Source organism: Paralichthys olivaceus, chromosome 5 (assembly GCF_024713975.1).
Source record: "Paralichthys olivaceus isolate ysfri-2021 chromosome 5, ASM2471397v2, whole genome shotgun sequence".
Lineage (NCBI taxonomy): Eukaryota > Metazoa > Chordata > Actinopteri > Pleuronectiformes > Paralichthyidae > Paralichthys > Paralichthys olivaceus.
In genome coordinates, this window is record NC_091097.1 from 13,656,671 (window position 1) to 13,678,780 (window position 22,110).

The 22,110-nt window shown below is 41.4% G+C and overlaps 1 protein-coding gene across 3 annotated transcripts in view; it reads left to right on the forward strand.

Moving 5' to 3' along the window:
* The window catches only part of prkar1b (protein kinase, cAMP-dependent, regulatory, type I, beta), a 56,074-nt gene that overhangs the window by 675 nt on the left and 33,289 nt on the right, over positions 1 to 22,110 (forward strand). The window contains exons 2-4 of one of the 3 annotated variants that reach the window (XM_020101751.2): positions 780 to 967; positions 12,700 to 12,870; positions 14,834 to 14,925. In XM_020101751.2, the coding sequence (XP_019957310.1) occupies positions 794 to 967; positions 12,700 to 12,870; positions 14,834 to 14,925 (437 nt within the window). In that variant the 5' untranslated portion in view covers positions 780 to 793. Of the gene's footprint in view, positions 1 to 779; positions 968 to 9,017; positions 9,438 to 12,699; positions 12,871 to 14,833; positions 14,926 to 22,110 lie in introns of those variants that run through there. The other 2 variants (XM_069525598.1, XM_069525597.1) reach the window with 2 other exon arrangements.

Consider the following 22,110-nt stretch of genomic DNA (forward strand, 5'->3'; position numbering starts at 1 on the left):
CATCTGCTTTCCGTCCACATGTAGAGGTGTTTACTTTAACAAATCTCTCCATATTCCTGGAAAGTTCAGGGATGCAATTTCAAGATGTCAACCAAACAAGAGTGGGTGGTTAGAATTAAAGCCTTTATCTGGTCACATGTTATCGCATATGTGATCTGTATTGTTATATAGTGTTTTTTGTGGAAAACTATCAACGAAAATGTTCATTGCAGAGTAAAAATCACAGAAATTCAACATCTCCATAAAGCAGCACCGCTTACTGACTTGCAACATGAACCACAGAGTCGTAATACACTCAGGGGAGCTACCTTGATATTAAGGATGGTAGTATGGCAAAATGTCATGGTTAAACTGTTTTAATGAGATCACAGTCAAATTTACATTGCCTATATTGTCACATTGCACAAACCTACAACTGATACACTAACTTGATGATTGGTATTTTAAGTTATCAGTCTTCTTTAGCTTAAAAACAGGTTACATATACCTGTAACAATCACCTTTATCAATTATTGTTTTATTTAATTATTGCCATGAGGTCCTTCACGAGAAACATAGGCAACATGGTGTAAAATGTCCAGTTACCTCCTTCCAGCGTACCATTGCTCTTCTTTTCTCTCCCCCTTTCCCTGCTTACCATACACAACCATGCACTCTGCATTTTGCCCCTCTCAACTATTTTGTGTTGTAATCCCCTGCTACCCTGTTCTACCCTCGTCTCTGTTATGCTTTCCCTCCCCTCCTCTCATGGTCCACCCTGTTTTCTCCCACTGCCACAGAGATAAAAGATAAGATGGCCACCTCCTCCTCCACTCTGGAAGACGACGAGAGTTTGAAGGGCTGTGAAATTTTTGTGCAGAAGCACAACATCCAGCAGATCCTCAAAGAGTGCATAGTGAACCTCTGCATCGCTAAGCCTGAGCGTCCTATGAAGTTCCTGAGGGAGCATTTTGAAAAGCTGGAGAAGGTTGGTTATAAAAAAGTTCTGTGTTTGTATGACTTAGTTCTATTATTTTTAGTCTCTACTTGTACATTATATTTTGATGTGGAGAACTTGAAGTTGTTGCAATATACCATATAACCTGAATTTGACATGTGACATAAATGTATAGCAGTGTGTCCCAAGTAGTGATTTATTTGTTATATTAGTCTGATTAATATTTCTCATCATGTATCACAGTCTGTGATGCACATGGTTATTAGAAGATCATTTATGATGTGAAATTGTTGTTTTAATATTGTGAAAACTTGCAGGTGTTACCATAAACTACACACTAGTGCAGTGTATGTATTTGAGCTTTAAATTCCTTCAATGGGACAGTCCATAACAGAATGTGAAAGAAGCACAGATGAAAAGACAGTGTCAGTTGGCCGTCTCAGGGAAGAGACTGTTTGTAGCCGCCTGTCTGTTTGTCTGTGAGCAGAGAGACAAAGAAAAAAAACATGATTTAAAGATAACAGAGAGGAGAGTAGGCTTTTGTGAATTAAAGGAAATGAAAGATCATGACGAGTAAGCAAGTTAAAACCAGTGCAACCTTTGTCGTTACCCGCAAACAACGTGGCTGCTCAGCATGCAGGCGTATCTGTGTCTGTCTCTTTTCAGCTAAAGTATTGAAGTTATTATGTTGAATCTTGTTGTATTTATTTTTGAGCTGAATAACTTAGAATCTACAAGGTGACAAACCAAAATGTACGTTTACTAGGAACATCTAGCTAATACACTCCAGTACAACAGCCCTGCAAGAAATACTACATTTAGATCTCTATCCTGAGATTGTGATTTAATTGTATTCATTTTGGAGGCTGCAGTTGCATAACTTCAGATTCAGATTGCAGATTCCCTTTAATGTCATTTCTATGTCGGTACTTAAAAACGAAATACTTGGACAGGTGTTTCTATTGTACTGTTAAATCGGGTCATCGATTGTTATATTCATAACAGAGCATTGTCTGGAAACTGCAAAACAGTTCAACAGTAAAACAAATTACATCCTCCAAAAAGATTAAAAAGTTAAATCAACAAATCTTGATTCTTCCAATGACAACTAAACTTTATGATAATAATGGAGGAAGAATTTAATGCAGGACTGTTGTGTTAGACTGTGAGAGCTTGGTGTTCAAAATAAACTCCCAACTGATTGTACTAATATTATACAGGTATTATTGTGCCTAAAATCCAGGTTAACCTTAAAACAGGGTGTCTCAGGATTTAGCCTAAAAGGATGTTCCCAGCGTTTGGCTTTGATCAAGCAGAGATACAGATGGGTTTGCTCATGAGTGGATCACAAGATTTTGAGCTGAACAATGGGCTCTACTCTAACACTACTCTTCCAAATAGATCATAAAGGTGTGTGAGGTAGAGCTGTAGGCTGTCGATGTTCTGAGGAGAATTTTAGCCTTGGAAAAGAAAGTCTCCCACAAGAGAAGTGATTGTGAGGAGACATCAGATATAGGAGGACTCAAGTTCACCATCCCAATGCCTTGAGGAGGGTCTCAATCCTTGCTGAAGTGGTGTGTGTGTGTGTGTGTGTTTGTACGTGTGGTAGCATGTGAGAGTCATCTGATTTGATTTAAAATATATGATGTACCCCATCTCAACAACATTTAAGATGGAAAAATTGTCTTAATTGTGACATGGATGTGCTTGTGGCACAGTGATCAGATGTGTGAATATCATTATAAAGATGGGGAAATGACTAAACAGGGAGTATACACCCTCTGCTCTCCAATAAAGAAAGCACTTTAATGTTACATTAAAAGTTGCCTACATTAATGTAACTGTTTTGGGGTCAGTTCTTAATACAAACATTCTCTTTAAGCTGTCCAGTCTTTGCTTGTGTTATGAGGTCAGTCATTTGTAGAATTGGAACAGACCATGTATGCTTTTGTGCTGTTCCAGTTATTTAAGGAGCTTACGGTGCTCCTCTCCACCCACACAGGGACAAAATTTGTTTCAACAAGCCATGCCCATTTAATCTGGATTTGGGACCACAGATCTTATTTTCTCAATTTTGTATTGGTATTCTCAAAGGTTGAATGTGCAGAATTTTGTGGCATCTAGAGGTGAGGTTACAGATTGCAACCCCCCTACCTTTGCAACAATGTAGGACAGAGGTTACTAATGGACAGACCACGATCCAGACCTGCAACTTTAACAGATAGAACATTGAGAATTGTTAAAATTGTTAAAATTTTTATGGAAATTGAACTTTAGCTTTTTAGCCTTCACTTTCTGTCTCTTTTTTCAAGATGCACAGTTTTTGCGCGTTAGAAGGGTCATTAACCCTCAACTCTCTTGAGGTAAATGCAGCAGGGATCCCCTGGTGTGTTCACACATCGACTTCTCTTGGATTTCCACGGACATTATACTAGGAGGCCAGGCGGATAAAGTCTGCATAACGTTCACACATGCACCCCCTCCAGGGACAATACGTAGGAACTGCTAAGATTCAATGCATGTCTGAAAGCAGCTCACATGTCCAAAAATCTTATGCTTCAGAAAAAGCTTAGTATAGCAAAGCAGATTTCAATCACAGACCAACATCCTGAATTTCAAGAGTTTGAATTAAATCATGGGTCAGATCTTGTTTCTCAGTCATTTAGAGAAGGCATCTTTTGCTCACAACACAAAAACATAAAAGAGGATAGAAAATAATACACCTCCTCTGTCATCAAATATTCTCCTGTACCTCACCCTCCATGTTTGTTTGTGTTAGTCTCTCACAGTCACCTTCCGTCAACACTGGTCGCCCACTAGAGGCGGTAACCTAGGCAACAGTAGAGGATTGTTAGACTGTAGTCTATTCTGTGTTCAATGAGCTCTATTATTCACAAAGTTTATTCTGTCGGTCCTCTCATATATTGAGGTTTTTCTATGTGCCCGTTAGATCACCAGGGTATTCTTTCTCCCCTTTTTGCCAGCTCTAACCTCATTTCATATCTGCATAAGATCCATTTCATGCAGCTCTCACAATATTATCTGTAAAATCTCTTTGTCTGGCTCTTTCATCTAATTTCACAGTTCTTTGATGTTTATGGGTTTTTTTCTGAACATTCAAGCATTTCTTGCACTTGAGATCACACTCAGTCATCAGTCTGACAAGTTTGTTTTTGACTTTTGTTTCGATATAATAATACGTCTCTAGTCCGTTGACGTGAATCACAAAATAACAGGCGCCTCGCTCCCTTTCATCCTGCCTATTTATGCATGGTAATGATGCCTTTGATTTGTACAGATCAGTAGCTTTGCATGGGTGTTCTCATCTTCTGACAGCTCACTGTGTAATTGCTGAGTGAACCTTCATTTCTGGCACACTACAGTGTCAAAAGGCAACTTTTTTGTGACAATTTAGCATAGTGTTCTAAAAGGACTGTCTTTTAGCAGATGTATACTACTTGTTAGTATGTTTGTCACTCTTATTTACTTTACATTTGAAGCGTAAATAGTGCTATTCAGTTTACAGTGTTATAGATGGTAAGTTTCTGGATAATTCCATAAGCTGATAATACCATAAGCTGTATTATCAGCTATCCACTATCCAGAAATAGGGCCAAAATATCCTCGATACCAACGCTGCCATCATATGGAGCCAGAGTCTCCGTGCTAGCCATTGAGGGATTGAGCCACGGAAGCAAGGTCCCACTGATTGGCGTGTTCAACCAATCCCGCCTGTCTCAGCTGTCGACCATTTCACTTGATTTTTCTAATATCACATCGGAAAGTAAAACCAAACTTACCAGAATGAACACAAAATGAGCACTTGGATAAGAACAACCTTAAAATTGCAGATTCAAGTATTTTTACTTTTAGTTTGTTCTGTGTCTCAACTGCTAACATGGAGGAGTTTGGGTTTATAACCCATACAACAACCAGCCACCAGGGGTCAATCAGTTATGGCAAACTGATGGTATTGAAACAGTGCTAAACAAAGAATTGATTGAAATACTGCAGACATATCATTCTATTTGACTGCTGCTCTAACCCAGAAAAAATGACTAGATCTCATCAGTCTACATTATTACAGATTTGTTTAACAGCTAAAATTGACACGCCTGAATGTGTGAGTGTGGATATGCTACTCAGTTTATCAAGTGGGCAGCTGCCACCGCAGATGTTTTATGGAATTGCATCTTCTCATGGCTCAAAAGTGTTCTCTGGCATCACAGATCCAGCGTTGCTGACGTTGTTTGGCCACCATTATGAAAATGTGACTTGAACTTGAAGTTGCCACCTGGTTTCCTCATTACTTTTGTAGCACCAGCTTTCAACAGGAAATATATCAAGAAACCTCTCCCCTCCCTCCTCCTCTTCCTTTTACATTCTGTGAGACAGTTCCCACTGCTACTACTACATGTAAAAAAATCAGCAGTTTGATCTAAACTAACATGCCACCTGCACTGGCAGCCAAATGTTCAGTGCTTTGATTCTATTAGCCGTAGTGCAGCTACGGAAGGTAATGAAAACCTTCTGGTTTATAAACCTTCTGGTTTTCATTAGCAGCTATTTTCTGCCTAAGGTTGAAGTTACTGGAATCTTTTGATTGTGAATGCTTTGGTGGATTATCTAAATTAATCAATGATTTTCTAATATTGCTGTTTTGCAAATGTTAATTCTTCACTATTCTGAGCATCAGAAACAGAATTACATTCACTTTCTTTGTTTTGCAGAGGCTTATTTTTGTAGTGGCAAAAAATTGAAGAACTGAATCTATGTGTGTGGCTGGGTCCCACTAGTGCTTAAAGCTCTCGTGCTTTGTTTGTCTTTTTATGTGTTTGGGTGAACTGAATGATCTTAATATTGAATATTACCATTCGCATAGTTGCTCAACATGTTCTGCTTTTGTATGTGTATGTCTGTTTGTTGTGAGTTGCTCTGTGGTAGACTAGCAGAATGCTCCCTGTGTTCCCTACACTCACAGGGCTGTCATAAGTTTGTGTCCCATGCTTCACTCCTGCTTCTACGTTCTAGCTTTTGTCCCCCATCTGTTCGTTCCTGTCTTTTTTTCTCAGAGGTCACATCCAAACAAATTTTGTCTTATTCCCTTTTGTTTCCTTTCCTCTGTTTTTCTCATTAGTATCTTGTTTCCATACTTGAGCTTTCTCCTTATTCTTTTCCTTTCTTCTTTACTGTTATTTTACACATATGACTGTTCCGAATTGAACATCTACTCGCTGGCTTCCGTTTACCTTAAGAATATATTTAAATTAGCTTTAATGCTGCTGCATATATTTTTTAGCTAGAACCTATATATTCTTAACTCTCATATATCTATATTTCTGTCCACATTTAATGATTTCGTATAGCTCAACACAACATCGTAAAGCACGCAAATGTAAACTAGGTCCCATCATGTTGCATCATGGGAGAGTTCCTCACTCTGTCTCTCTATCAATCAATCAGCCGCCGTCTCCCCCCTCCCCTGTAAGATGAGAAGTCTTTCTGTGCTGCCATCCATTCAGCTGTCACCAAGACCTATCATAACAAATCTGCCAGTCCCTTCAAAGGCTTCTGATTGACAATTTGTTGGGGGGGGTGGGCGGGGTGGGGGGGTAGTTGTTTGTTGAGTCTGCTGAGAGCATTTAGAAGAGAATTTGTTGTAGCTTTGATTATCTCCCCCGTCTTCTTCTTTTCTGTCTTTTACTTTCTCCCTGTCTCCCTCTTGTTCAGCTCGGAGACCGTCAACCTACGTGTGTGTGCCAGCAGTGTATGTATGCTGTATTTTAAACCTAGAAACTTCAACTGAGTATATCCAGCTGTATGTTCACTCATCACCACCGTGCTGGAGGCAAGGTACTCAGCCTGGGGGTGCATGCAGTGACCCAGGCCTAAACCGCCTCCTCCCTGGCCCCCACTCTTGGTCCAACCAGGTAAATTGGACCCCCAGCTCCTGTCTACATGGTGGTCCTTCTTTGTCCTCTCTCATCTGCCCGTTATACATACTTTCTCCAGTTTGTGAGATTACATGGTGTTTCATAGGTTATTTTCTGCTAGGGTATTTCACCTTATATTCAATTATGGGGTAGTATAAGTAAATCTGGGACTCTGAAATTTCTTTGTATCTGTCGCACTCGACATTGGTCTTGAATTGCATTCAGTATGGTCTGAAAAAGTCTCACATTCAACATGTTGAAACCTGCATTTCCTTTGTCGTTTGACAGCATCATTATTTATTGCTGCAAATAATTAATTTCACTGAAAATTAAACAGCATTATTTTCTGTATTCATTAAATATCTTGTTGTCACAAAACGCTATTGGCCTTTTTTCTTTTTCACTCTCTACATTTTTACTGTACTGTACTACTTTTATACACATGGGTCAAAAATGACCTGTTACTTCAGACCTGATGCTACAGTGTAGGAACACAAAATCGTCTCCTCACAAATGTCTTAATTGAAAGGTTTAGGTTTTAATAACGGTTGGTTAATTGACCACAGAGTTGATTAAGCCTGTGGAGAGGCATCATATGGATATCAAAATAAATGTGTCTGTGCTACAAGCATAATGAGAGTAAACATTATTTATTTGGCAGGAGGACCAAACACACACACACACACACACACACACACACACACACACACACACACACACACACACACACACACACACACACACACACACAAACTTAATATAGCAGCAAACTGTCCATTGTGGTGCTGTAATGGTGTGGAACTGAGTGATGAGTAGACTGTTAGTTCTGCTGGTGTATCTGCTCTCTATGCTTCATTACCCGTGTGTGTGTGCGTTGGAGATTGTTCAGGACCCTGTTGCTTTTGGTTCACATGCATGCTTTCAGCATTAATTCGTTCACGTCACTTGACTAAGGCTACCTAAGGTAACTGCTTATGGATGTTTCCTTTTCTCCACCTCGGCTTAATATAATTAATCTGAAATCACTTGATGTAAGAATGGATATTCAGATGCATTTACTCTGCCAGCCCACTGATCCTCTCTCACGAAAGCTTGGATGCTTTTCGGCTGAACATAATGGATGGTTGGGCTGATGAACATTTGTTCACATTGGGATGAAAGTCATAACTTTAGTTCCTATCTGCTTTGCACTAATTAGCAGGACAAACAGGAACCATTATAATATGACTCATCTATAAATGAGCTGAAACTGTAATTGACAGTGGTTTAATAACGGCACATTTACATGGAGCGTGTGTTCATGGGCTGGATGTGTGTCATATTTTGTCTGTGTCTTTGTTTTTTGGGTTAATCTCTGACCCACGGCCATATTTCACAGAGCGTCCGTGCCCTGCTTACGAGCGTGTCCTCTGTCTCCTCTTCTGTCCTTTCTCTCTGACACCAAGGCCTTAATGATGACGCAGGGACAGCAGAGCAGGAGGGGGACTCTGTTAGCACTGATTCTAGACTGGAAGATATATTATTAAATAGATACAATTTACAAAGGATATTAAAAGAGGTCTGCTTTACATTTGAAAAGGTATCTAATGGTATTAGACATATATATTACAATCCCTCAGATTGATAAAGAATTGCTAAAGAGAAAAGCTAAAACCAAAGGTATTGAGTCCTTGCATGATGTCTGACCCTCTGATCGAATAGGAAAGCATGTGGGTGGGGCTGGAAGAACAGTGAGAACTGAGAAAGACATGGTACAGAAGAGTGTCTGGTACAAACAGGGAGTGTGTGGGGACAATGATGAATCCCTTGCTGCCATTTGCTGGTTCAAAACACACAGATTAGGCCATTTGGTCAGAACAGAAGTCTGTATTGAAGGGTATGACGTTGTCCCTTCTGTGAACTGAATCACTGTATATGTGTTGGTGAGAGAGAGAGAGAGTGAGAGGGAGACAATCTGTCAACAGACGTCATAGCTGGTGCGTGTGCGCACGCAAATGTAGGTGTGTGAACTTCCTGCTCAGACTCTCCACCAACTGTTCAGGATGCTCACAGTACCCAGTTGTCATAGTGACAGGGGGGAAGCGAGAGGAGACCGCTCATTGCGCCACCTGATTGAGAGTGTGTATGCGTGAGAGAGAGAGAGAGAGAGGGAGAGGGAGAGAGAGGCTAGAAAGCAGACAGAGTTGCGCAGGAGAGATGGAGAGACAAGCTTTTTGCTGTGATCAGTGTTTTCATCAGTAGTCTTGTTCTCTAGCTGCTGTGTCGTTGGGATTGCTGATATTTTGCCACTCGTGCTCTCTCACTCTTATTTATTCACTTGAATTCTCTGCTTAATTGCACACACACATTCAAACCTGAGTGTGCGTACACACACACACACTCACACAGGGCTGCGTGCTGTGGCTGTGCTAGTATGGCAAGATGCTGCTGTGCTGTGGCATGTGTATGAGGTCGGGATCCATGTGTGTTGATGCCCATGCAGTCTTTGACACACACACTTGATGCCTGGTGCCTCTGACAGGCTGAGGGACATACAGTAGGCCTGACCAGGGGCCCTCCATGCCATGGTAAATACCTCTGCTTAGAAACTTTGCCTGTAGTTAGCCTGTGAAACCAATCAGTATGAGGCAGGAGTGTGCATATTTTGTTGCAAGGTTAAGATGCTTATAGTGCCAGGTGACTGTTTCACACAGCAGAATGTGAACATTTGCTAGTTCAGGAGTCCGACTTGTAGTCTGGAGTGAGGAGATAAAACATATATCATATTTTTGCAATGCTTGAATTGACTGGAAATGTGTTTTGGCTTTGCTGTAGTTGTCTTCAGAGGATGAATGTGTCTTACCTGATTGCAGACCTTGCCACCTTGATTAAGCTGGAGGGGTGAGCTCTCTTCTCCCCCTGCAGTCTGCCTGTGCATGTATTTTTAAGTGTGTGTGTGTGTGTACGCTGTTCTGGCTCTGCCTCTTCTCCTGCTGGCTGTATTCCCTTAAGCAGTGACTCTGCGTAAGCAAGAAGTGTGTATGTGCGTGCTTGCGTGCGTGCCGTGGAGTATGTTTACTTCTCTGTGCGTGTGAGTGCTCGTACTTGTGCATGAGCCGCATTATCAAATTGTTTCAGACAGACAGTGAACACGGCATCACAGTAATGTGAGCACGTAATGAACAGAGAGATAGTCAGGGAAGGAGTGAAATTGAGAGACAGAAAGTTTATGAGATGGAAGGAATGAGTGAAAGTGTAAACTGATGTCTGCCCTCTACACAATTGAAACGGGCTGATGTTTTGTATCCTTGAAATGCTGTATTACTGTGTCCATTCCCACTACATGGTGTTGGTGGGGTGATTGAAACAGTAGATTGTGTGAAGAGAAGTGTGAGGTCTGTATTTGACAGGTAATGTGACATTCTCCTCTTTGTCACTTACTCTCAGCACATCTCTCTCTGGCTCTTCATGTGTCTGTGGTCCTCTTGATATCTCTGAAACAGGTTGTCTCTCTGTCTCTGTTCCTCCCCTGAGCTGCAGTGTTTACTGCTGTCTGCCTAAGATATTCAGTAACCACTCTGCTCCCCACTGGTCCTCATCTCCTCAACATGTTTTATAGAAAATGGTGTTGTGTTTTACCAGCTGCCATGATGTCGATGAAATGGTGATTTAATGGCAACTTGAAACAGAGCTTAAAAGGGCATATTTATTCTGCGCCTGTGGTGGCCAATGTGTGTGTTATTATGAGCAAGCAATATCCCTAATTCACTGCTGTCCTTGATAATGATCATTAATCTTTTGTATGTTATTGTATACAATTATTGTCTAAGTACAATGAAACTAACTCAAGTCATAAATTAAAGAAAAACAGCTATATTTTATTCTGATGATTGTTTCCACAAATAAACCGTAAAGTACCAGTTGATGTCATGACATTTGTTTGTTTGACCAGCAGTCTGAGAAGATATCTGTTTCAGACGAGGACCGAGAAAAAGAAGACAGTGGAAAGATAGAACCAGAAACTATTTTGTCATTTTGCTTCATAAATACCTTGAATTATTAACAATTGTTAAAATTGTCGCTGGTTAGTTTTCGGTTGCACAACTGTTAATATGTAAATGAACCTGTGAAGGGCATGAGTGCATGAACCCAGTTAAGATACCCCCCCATCATTCGTCAACACTACACCTGGCATTCTATTGGTTAGGGAATTTTGAGGGCAGAAAAATAATCAAAGCGCAGAGCAGAATTCTGAGAACAGATGTTTCACACACGCACAAAATCAGCGTGAGAGCGAGAAGCGCTGAAGCTGGAGCACTGGAAAGTACAAAATATCTGAGTGCAAGCGCATAGTTTGAGCAAAAACAGAGTAAAGAACAAGCAGGGAGTGCAAGTGCAGGGCTTTGAGTGAAAGCATTACAAAATCTGAAAGTGAAATCAATAAATCCTGCTCTCAAGCTGAAAGGTCATGCTCTTGAATACATTTAGAAAAAGAAAAACCCCTTCATGTATCTTTATGGTAGGGGAAGAGTTGTGTGTCGGTTGCCTGTAACTTCATATTGAAATTTGATGAAAGAATTCCTGCTTGACCGAATGTATTTAATCCTCAATTGAATGGTAGATTTGTACTGCAAACTGAAATGAATACAATATCATGTCTTTCAATAGTTTGTTTAGTGATCAGACCAAGAAAATCTGCTCTATGTTCTCTCCCAGTTTATTTCTGTCTGTGTGGTGTTTCTGTGCTGCAGTGAGAGAGTGCGAGAGTCTAGTCACACTTGACCATCTGGAGTCTTGTCTCTTTGAGACATCTTTGTTTATTTGTGACCACTCAATAGCAATGCAGTAAAGCAACAAATAGAAGAAAGACTTTAAATATACTGAAATCTTGCTTAAAATGTGCTTTTCTGCTGTCAAGTCGTCTCCCACTGAGCTGGTGGACACACTATGAAAGAAAAACACATTCGGTGCCAGCAGGTGGACACAGATACACACCAGATGCTGTTAGTTGTACATATTCAGTACACTGTGCTCTGGATACTGGCTACCTTTGTACAAACTGTTTCATATTGCCCCTGTCTCACATATTAACAAGCCTACAGTGGTTTTATGTTGTACTATGCAAATGTGTTAATCAATTTGCAATCAATAATTCAACACCTGCAGAGTATTCAGCAGTTGAAAACAGCCAGACACAAGCATCCTGTCTCCCCTTTCATGTCTTTATTCCTTGTTTCTTATTATCTGAGAGGAGGAGGAGAGTACCTGGTTAAGTCTTCTTCACTCCGCATGGTTAAACCTGCAGATATTAGTATTTGAAAGCTTTCACTTCATAAGGTGGCAGACACATGCCCCAGACAGCATACAGCAGGACAAGGACATGTCCTAAGGACTTTCTCTGAGGTTTATTCTCTTTTATTGTCTGACGTGAAACCACATGATACTTGCTGTAAGACCGAACACTATGTGTGGAGAGGTTTGTCAGCTGTTCATCGTGTGATCATCCGTGAGGTAAAAGAATAACAGATGCTCTTATATGATCTTATTCTTGCCTGAAGCAACAGTTGCTGCATTTGTTTGCTACGCAGTCAAATGATTTGTAAAAGGAAGACAGTGTTTTTATAAATCTACCTGCTCTTTTTGTTTAACCACTGAATACATTTTTCTTCATTCATCCTTTCACAGCGAATTTTTATAGGTTCCTGACCAATTTAAATTTGGTCGAAATGCTTCAAAATAAGGTGCAGGAACCAGAACGGAACCTGGTCCATGTTGGTGGAAAATGATTAGCTGTGCCTCTCTCTCTATGCATGCCCCTCTACCAATCATGTCTCTCCTTTCTTTTTACAGGAAGAATGCAAGCAAATCATGGCACGTCAGAAATCTAACAGCCAGTCAGATTCACATGATGATGAGGTTTCTCCCCCACCGCCCAACCCAGTCGTCAAGGCCCGTCGCCGCAGAGGAGGGGTCAGTGCCGAGGTCTACACTGAAGAGGATGCTGTCAGCTACGTACGCAAGGTCAGCCTTGATAGAGTAATGCATAAGCATACATCTGTGACAGATTCACACCTGCACATGCTTGAATATGCAAAATCATCAACATGTTGACACAGACACTTCCAGTCAATGGATATTATCTATTATAAAATGGATGAATCCATATTTTTGCTGCCCAAAGCTTTTAGATGTATCATACACAATATACGGGAAAAATAAATGAAGCTGGGGACCGCTAAAATATCAGCTTCTACTGTTTTGAAGCCTAGTGAAATGGCCAAGAAATTGTCTTTCCATGGGGGAAATCTGGCTGGTGTGTTTCAACTCTCTAATCTTTTACCCCTGATACAACAAAATCAGAAGGTAAATTTATACCTTTTGGTTTTACATATGCTTGGAAGCACTTTTCATCCGTGGTTTATATGACAACCTGACAATAAAATATGGTTGACAGGTGAAAGGGAAGCAAAGTTAAAATTTATTTCATTTATTTATTTAAAATTTATTTTGTAAAGGGACTTTTTCTCATTTTGGACTGTGATGCTCATGTCAGTCACCTTGCAACCTGTTTAATAGAGCTACAGGAGGGTGCTATTTTGCCAGAAACTATAACTCACCTTTACACACACACACACACACACACCCACACCCTAGTCGCTATTTCATTACTGTGCTTATTCCATTGTGATTTACTTGAGACACCATTAATTGCTGGGTAATGACAAACACCATGAACCCAGTCACCACGGTGTAATCAGAAGACCACTGAAGCATGCGGTGTGTGTGAGAGAGAGAGAGTGAGGTGTGTGCCTGAGGTACTTGCACATATCGAGATGCAATTGTGTTTATGACTTGGACAGCTTTACCAAACGTGTCATGGCAACAAGCTGCGCCATCTCCAGCACCCCAAAAGTATTTTCCATTTGAAATTGCCTGTCTTCCTCAATCATAGTTGTTAAACCATTAGAAATCTCTATTTCCCCCCCAATTGGCTAGAGGCTAAATATGTTTTAGCATTAGCCTGGTGGGTTAGAAAGGGCGAGTGATTCAAAAGCTGATTGCAAGCTGGTAACAAGCTGATTCCCCTGATATTTAATGATCCACAGTCCAGGAAGTGGATCATGTGATTAATGGTTAGGATGCTGACCTAAAATCTGAATCTAAAAAGTTTCTACTACTGAGCCTCTGGGTGTTTGTGCGCCCTCCTCCAACTGAGTTTCCAGGCCACAACAGCCTCTTTCTGTCCACTGGTTAGCCAGGCTAAAGCAGTGTAAAGAGATAAAAAGATGTATTCTACATGTGATGTGGTTGTGTGTGTGTGTGTGTGTGTATTTGTGTGCATGTTGTGCAGCCCTGCATGGTCGTCTTTATGTGGAGACATCTGTTGGTATAACGTAATTACAGCCTACCCGCTCCTCTCCACCACCACCAGAGACAAAACATGTGCACACTTATATGCACACGCACGTACACACACACACACACACACACACACACACACACACTCCTGTCTCTCTCAGTTTTGAAAGGATTCATTCTCTTTCCTCATCTCTGTTACTGTTTACCTTTCTCACCCCACGGTAAAAGGAGCTTCTCTTCAAGGATGCCTCTTTATAAATACCGACTTATGTGGCTTTGTTGTGGCTACAGACTTTGCCATTCCCTCATGATCACACACACCGCAGTCTGGGACATGAAAATGCATGTTTTATGAATGAGTTCAGGCCTCTTGTGAATTTTTAAGGGCCGCATGCCATTTTGAGTGTAATCCCTGAACAGATGGGCTTTCCCAAAAATACACAGACACATATGTGGGATATTCCTTTTAGAGTGTGCCAATACGCTGCTCTTTAATTACTCAATTTAGTCTGCTTTTGAATTCAGGGCTATTATGTATTTCTACTGGCTTGTTTCATATGTCCACCTGCATAGTGTTGTTGCAGTCCACTTTATTATAATAGATGTTACTGCTTTGTCTTCTTAGGTGATCCCAAAGGACTACAAGACCATGACAGCCTTGGCCAAAGCCATTTCCAAGAATGTGCTGTTTGCTCACCTGGACGACAATGAGAGAAGGTACAAAACATTTTTGACCCTAATAACTTCACATCACATGGTGCTGAGTATGTATTTGTAAGTCAATAAAATAAGGCAGAGGCCCTTGTTCCTGTTGAGTCTATTGCCCTTGTGGCCACTGTGTGCCAGTGTTGCCTGCTTTGAGAGCATCCCAAGTCTGCGGAGATACCGACAGAGAGAAAAAGGGGTTAACATGGGGAGATTTGGCTGAGGAGGTGGCAGCAGCGAAGGGTGGGTAAGGGGACAACTGGATGTGTCTGTTTGTGTTGTTAGTTGTTATAGTAACCTATGGATATCATGTTGTGTATATACTGTATATGGGCGGTGTTGCACCAATACATTGCTCAGAAGTAAAAAAAAATTCTCCATAATACTTTAGAAGGAGAGAGAGAGATGCCAATTCCACTCTGTCCCTCCCTTTTTTCTTGCCATCTGCTCCTATTCATTGTTCTTTCACATTCCTCCTCTCTTCACCATCCTGTCTCTATCCTTCCATCTGTCCCACATCTCCACTGATGAGTGGGTCTGGCTCTGGCAGTGAAGGGGGTGTTGTGGGAAAGGCTCTCAGGTGGCTGGCGGTCCCGCCCGCCAGCCGGAATAGTGTTTCATTGGCGGGGAGAATCCATTATGTCCCATGGAGAAGAAAACACCGGAGCTTTCCTGTTGGCTAAAGCCTCCATAGACCAAACCCAAAACACACTCTTTCCAGTCTTTCGTCAGCTGACAATTTACCGTGCTCCCTTGGCACAGGCTCACAGGCCTCTGATTACATGTCAGTGCCCCTGAAGCAGCCCCGAGCAGAGTGCAACATGTGATAGATTCGGACAGTCTGAAAAACTATGTACTTGGGTGGCTGATGTGGCAGATTAGAGTTACACCACAAATATATGTGGCACTAGACCATAAACCATCAGGTTTTAATGCACCCAAGGTCTTTTGGCATGCTCAGCTATGTAATGGCGGTGTCGTCAGCCCATGAAACCATGCATGATGTCGAATTTATTCGACTGGCTGTCATGTTTGCTGTCTCGCTACACTGGGCTAGCATCAACCATTAATGCTTTGCACACAGAAATTCGTTGTTGTGGTATTTGTGGGTGAACATGAAGCTAGCAATTCAGACGGCTCTTAGCTAGTGAAAACCTCATCTAATTTACTGGATTGCAAAAGGAAATGGCAGATAGTTGGCTTTGCCTTCTTCCTCTAACTCTCTGTTGCTCTCTCTCAGCCTCCCTCTCGCTCCTCTGTTCTTCCTTAACTTCCAGCTGATGGTGCTGGACGGCTGGCTGCTTGGCTGGCTGGTGGCTTGGTCGCACTGCGGTTGTGTTGCGGTTGTTGTGCCTGGAGCTACAACAGACAGAAGTATATTGATGTATAGCAAATGTGGTCCTTCAGCAATAATGACAAACAAAGGAGCCAGCTGGCCTCACATGGCTCCGTAGATGTAGAGTACACCACATGATCTCATGAGTAAGGCTTGGCACAAAACTATGCCTGAGAAGGTGCATGTGTGATTTCTGCTCTTCCTCAAATGTTGGTGATATACAATGTAATCTATATGCCCGTTGCTACTAGCAACACAACAGAACATGAAGCTGAAGTCAGCTTTAGAGTAAAAATTTTGGCTTGTTGATGCCCTCTGTCACTGGCATTGATGAAGTCACGGTATAAAGTACTTTGGCTTCTTTACATGTGCCAGAACTGTCAAGCACTGACGCACATTAGCAGATGGAGTATGATTGCCTGATCCTCCCTTTCTGCATCTCACTCCTTCTCTCTTGCTCTCCCTCGTTCTGCAAACAGCTGGGTTATCAGGCGTTCTTGTGCATGTGGCCTGTGAAGAGGTAGTGACAGCTGACTGTTGCTTCTTGACAGCAGGAAGAAGAGTCAGTGTGAGCATCACGGCATGACAGATAGTTAGATAGGGCGTTGAGCTGTATGTCTTGTTTTTTCAAGTTTGTTCAATTATTATTTCTGTCTCTTGATTGAGGGCTTTGTGTGTCAGACAGAAGGAGGAAAGACAACATGATACTGTAGCTGTGTGTGTCAAGGAAACATCTTGTGTGAGTAGTCATTTCAACAGTTATGTAAGATGAACACCACACGATTTGTTCTCCGATTAGCACTAAATTATGTTGTCAACCCCTTCAATAATAAGAACAATCAAAAAACAACAAAGCCTTCATGGTTTCCCCTTCTGTCTCCAATGCCCTCTTTTTCGTCTCATTACGTTTTTTTCTTTGTAGCACAGTTTTTTCTTATTCTCTTTCACCCTGTCTCTCGCTCATAATCTATCTCATCTTCTTAAGTTACTTATTTTCCCTTCTAGGAATCCAGGGAGCCTGTACTGGCTCTGTATTCAGTGCATTTTTACTGAGCTTAATAACGGACATGCATCAACAAGGCTCCCTTTTCTCTCGCTTTCTACTTTCTAATTCTCATTTTTTCCTCTTAAAGGGTATTTTTTCTGCTCCAGCCATATATTCTGCTGTGTTTGGGCATGTCTGTGTGCAGTTTTCTTTTACATCAAAATCCAATCCCAAACTTTAAGTGATAACATTTCTAAAATGTTGCCTACACATTTTAAAATATAAAATATAAATGTTTTGGGTAAAATCCTCACCCCTTGACTCGTTCTATAACAATATGTTGTAATAAATGAACTTCACGTGTTGACTTAGTGTGACTTTTGTATAGAGTCCATATGCACACAGCTGGTTAAATCCCTATTGAGACAGCTCTAGAGGATGGACTCATAATATGTGCCATTGTTGCCTGTCTGAGGCATAACAATATGTATAAATCAGTATTGGTAAATACAACTACTTTTTCCAATGATTTTATAAAGTAAATCTGCCTCATTAGTCTTCTGTTGGATCCACAAGGGCATCAAAGCAGAATATTACTTCATGTTATATCCTGGAAGCTTCCTCAGCTTCCATTGTCACCAAAGTAAAACATGTCAGTGTTTATATTATAGTTAGGTATTGTAGTTTTATATTTTATCTGGTATGGTGATTAAACATAAACTGAACTGTCTTCTGAATGGTTTTAAATTAGTCTTAACGCTACTAACTTGTGAAACTGAAACTTTTGTCTTCCTCCATAAAACTCAACTAAACAAAACACTCTTTTGGGTGATTAAGCAAACAATACCAATGGAATTTTTTGTAAATATTTTGTTTTGTTATATTGTTTCTCGCAATTTTGAACACTGCCTGTAAATATATGAGCAGAAGTTGCGATGAAGATTGAGGGACCAAAGTCTAGGAGAGAAGAACAGTATGAGGCTGCTGTGCTTTACAGATACAAAGATAAGGAGACACTCTCTTCATACAGGCATACAAATACCATCATCACTACAAAGGGAGACCTGGATTACATTATCATGAATGTGAAACACACACACACACACACACCCACACACACACACACACACACACACACACACACACACACACACACACACACACACACATTCTCAAGAATGCATGTCAGACTTTGTTCCCTTGTGCGTCTGTTCCAGCTGGGAATGTGGAGTCTTTGATTAACACACCATTCCATATGTCAAACTTTATGGCCTGTAAGTTTTGGAGCTCCACCAGCCGTGTGTGTGTGCTGCCTCAAAGTGAAACCTTAATATATTTTGCTGATTTCAGTAAAATGTTCATAGAGTGTAGTATTTAGATTTATATTGCACTAATTTACATTCAGTGTTAGAGATATTTTGCTTTGCTGGTTAAAAAATATAATCTAGGAAGGAATGAACACGTACTGCACCATCAGAGGGCAGTATGTCTGTGTGTTTATCTTTTTGACCTTGGCTGGACTCTTACCTGATGTCTGAATATCCGCCATGTTGTAGCTCCTAGCAGGCTACAGGGTGGAACTCCCTATTCGCTGCCCATTAGCTGCCATTGATGACCTCATTATGATGTGCACATAAACTCACGCACGCACACTAGATAAGCTGGGAACAGGTGTTTGATTTCATACTGTACTGAGCTGGGGTTTCTAACATCCAAATCAGCCTGCAACCACCTGTCTCAATACTGTAACCGTACAGTGGTCGTTATCATATCGACTGAAACTATTATCTCATCTTTCCACCTGGATGTCTGATTATTCAGTTTTGGTTACTTTTATCACACAGCACTTACAGATGACAGTTTTCAGATAATAGGCTTTGATAAGAAAATAGCAGGACTGATAACAGAAATATTCATGTAATTATCACTTGCATCAATATCTATATCATAGATATCTGGCCTCAGTCAAATTGTCAAGTTTACAGGTGTTTGTGCGTATATCCTTGTGCACATGTGCATGCACATACAGCCTGTTTGTCCAGGTGTGCCCTCAGGTGAGATTTGCTGGCCTATCTCCCCACCACTTCCCCCATTAAATGCCCATTTTGAGATAGTCTTTTAATATGGTCAACAGTAGCACTATCGCCTGGTTATTCTTGCACTTCTAACTATAATAGTGTTTGTTATCTAACTTCCTACTTAAGTGATATGAAAATTAGACCCCTGATAGCAGCAGGCCCTATATGCGTAGGCCTGTTTTTGGCAGATTTCGTGCACACCTGGATAAATGACCTTGATGATCTCCTCTTATCGTATGTATGAGCGCAGCAGCGGAGAGAAGGCAGGGAGGAACAGACACAGGAGCAATTCTTCTGGCAAAATCTGGCATTTACTTTTCCCTTGACACAAACAAAACACTTAAAAATAGACTCATAAGCTCAACAGGTTGTATTCTCCTGTCTGCCTGCATTAGACTAATGCCCTCATACCACAAAACACTCTCCTGGTGAGACACGAGAGGCTCTCTGTATAACCACACTGTGTCTGGCAGACATGGGGAAACCCTGTTAATCTCATTCCTTGAGCTGTCTTCACTGAGTTTGCAATACTGTAAAATAACATTTCCATCTGGTAAGAAGAGTTGTTACATTTTTCCGATCGGGACCAAGTTGTAAATCAAGCAAATACATGACTTCATCTTTAATGTGCAGAGGCCGTAATCCTCAAAAACAAGAAAGCGCTCTAAAATAAACAACTTGTTGAGGATCCTTGAAGAAGCGCTATCAATATAAAAAAATTGCAGTTCCAATGTTAAGAACTGAATGTAGAAAGGAATTCTAAAGGGGTGGTGATTACCGCATCCTGCCAGCTTTAATCCTCTAATTAACAAGCAGAGTAATGAGTTGATGAAGTGACCGATTAGTTGACCTCTGACCCCTAAACTCTGACCTCTACACCTTTCCCACTAGCCCCTGCCGATGGACAGGGAACATCTTTAGTGGACTGTTTCTCTTTTTTTCTCTGTGCGGTGCTTTAAAGGCGCAAAAACAATAAATAAATCAGTGAGTGTCAGAAAACTTAAACAAACAGTAGCGATTGGACTGACACCAAAACTGGCTGAGAGAGATCTGCGTCACCTCATGTTCCAGCGGAAGTTTATTTAAGGCCTATGGAACTAAGGAAGAAGTCAACAAAGAAGATGCGGCATGAGATAGTGTGCTGTGCAGCCATATCAGATGAACTCAGCTCTTATTGTCATATCTGATTGCTCACTCATTTAAATCAGGCTCCATATCAATGTGTGAGAGACTTGAGCTCTGTGCTCCGGTTAACATATTTAAAACAGATACACACTGCTGATGAAAACAGTACACACACTGCATATATTAACATACACATAGACACAGTGACACTGGATTAGTTCTTACCTAACATCAGCCCCTAGAGGGTGTTTTTGCTACATACAGCTAATACAGATATTACCTTTCACTTGAGTCATTGCTTCTGCTAGACAGACATATGCATGATCCAGTACCAGACACTATACACATGTGCAAACAAGTACATATTACATCCAAGATTTTTGTATGCCGTGTGCACACTTGTGATAAGTGACCCCCTGCAGGCTGCCCTTCATAGCAACATATTGAGCAGGGGAAACAGGATGTCTGGGACTCAGTGGTTGGCTGTTGAAAGGTTTTTGCTCCCAACCCAATCCCCTCGTTGGCTTTAGTTATTTGTGTGTCCCTGTCACTGAGAGAACCCGTTTCTCTGTGTGTTCAGGTGTTCAAGAGTTGTGAGGATGTTTGACTGCATGTATGATGCGTTTTTTATGGTGGGCTATGCATTATATACAGTTTGCAGAAACAACAAATTAGCAGGTTTGTGTTTTGTGTGGTTTAGTCTATTTGTTTGCGGTTGTGTTTGTGTTTCCTGTCCTACTGTTTCCCTCATTTACCTTCTGTGTGTTCTCTTCCCTGTTCTTCCTGACAGCCTGGTGGTCCTCTCTTTCCCCCCTTTTCAGTATTCAAAACTTTCTCTCTTTCTCTTCCTGTCTTTCTCCCTCTCTCCGTCGTGCAGGCTTATTCACATCTACATCCACACTCACATCCAGTCCCTCCCCCACCTTCATGTGTAGTCTTCTCTCTCTGTCCCCTGCATGGCTTTGTGCTGCTGCCACAATGCCAGGGGCCAGGCGATGAGGTCACTCTCCACAGGAGAGCTGCAGGCCTCACTAAATCTCGACCATCCCCACTGCCATCCAACGCACAGAGGACTAACAGGCCAAAGATCTCACCTCCCCCAGCTCATCAAGTCTTCGTCCTCAGCTCAGACAAATTCACCTTTATTTCTGATGCAAACAACAGGGAACGCACAAAAAGAAATAATTTGTAGGACGTTCACATCAGCAAGTCTGCATGCTCACAAGCCAGTGCAAATATACATAAACACACTCGTACATGAACATCAACAAGCGCACACATGCACGCACAAACACACAGTAACACAACACACAATTGCAAAGATAGCTGGAAACTTTTGTCCTCTTTCATACCTCTCTGCTGTGTTTCAACCTGTCCCCTGCCGTCTCTTCCGCCCCCTGTCATCTTTCTCCATCCTTCCATTTATCCATTACTCCATCCAGTTCTTCATAAAGTAATGAGTCATGTAGTAGTGATAGTGTCTGGAGTCCTTTTAAAACCCGGCATTCCCTCCAAAATGTACCCAAGAGTCTGCGTAGGACAGGTTTCCAGCAAACTATGATTCATCCCTCCCTTTTCAGCTGCTTATACCATCAGTGTGAGAGTGTGCATACGCTTGCATTTGTGGGCATGTGTCTTCCTGATGCACTTCTGCGTAGATGGGTTTTCCTGTC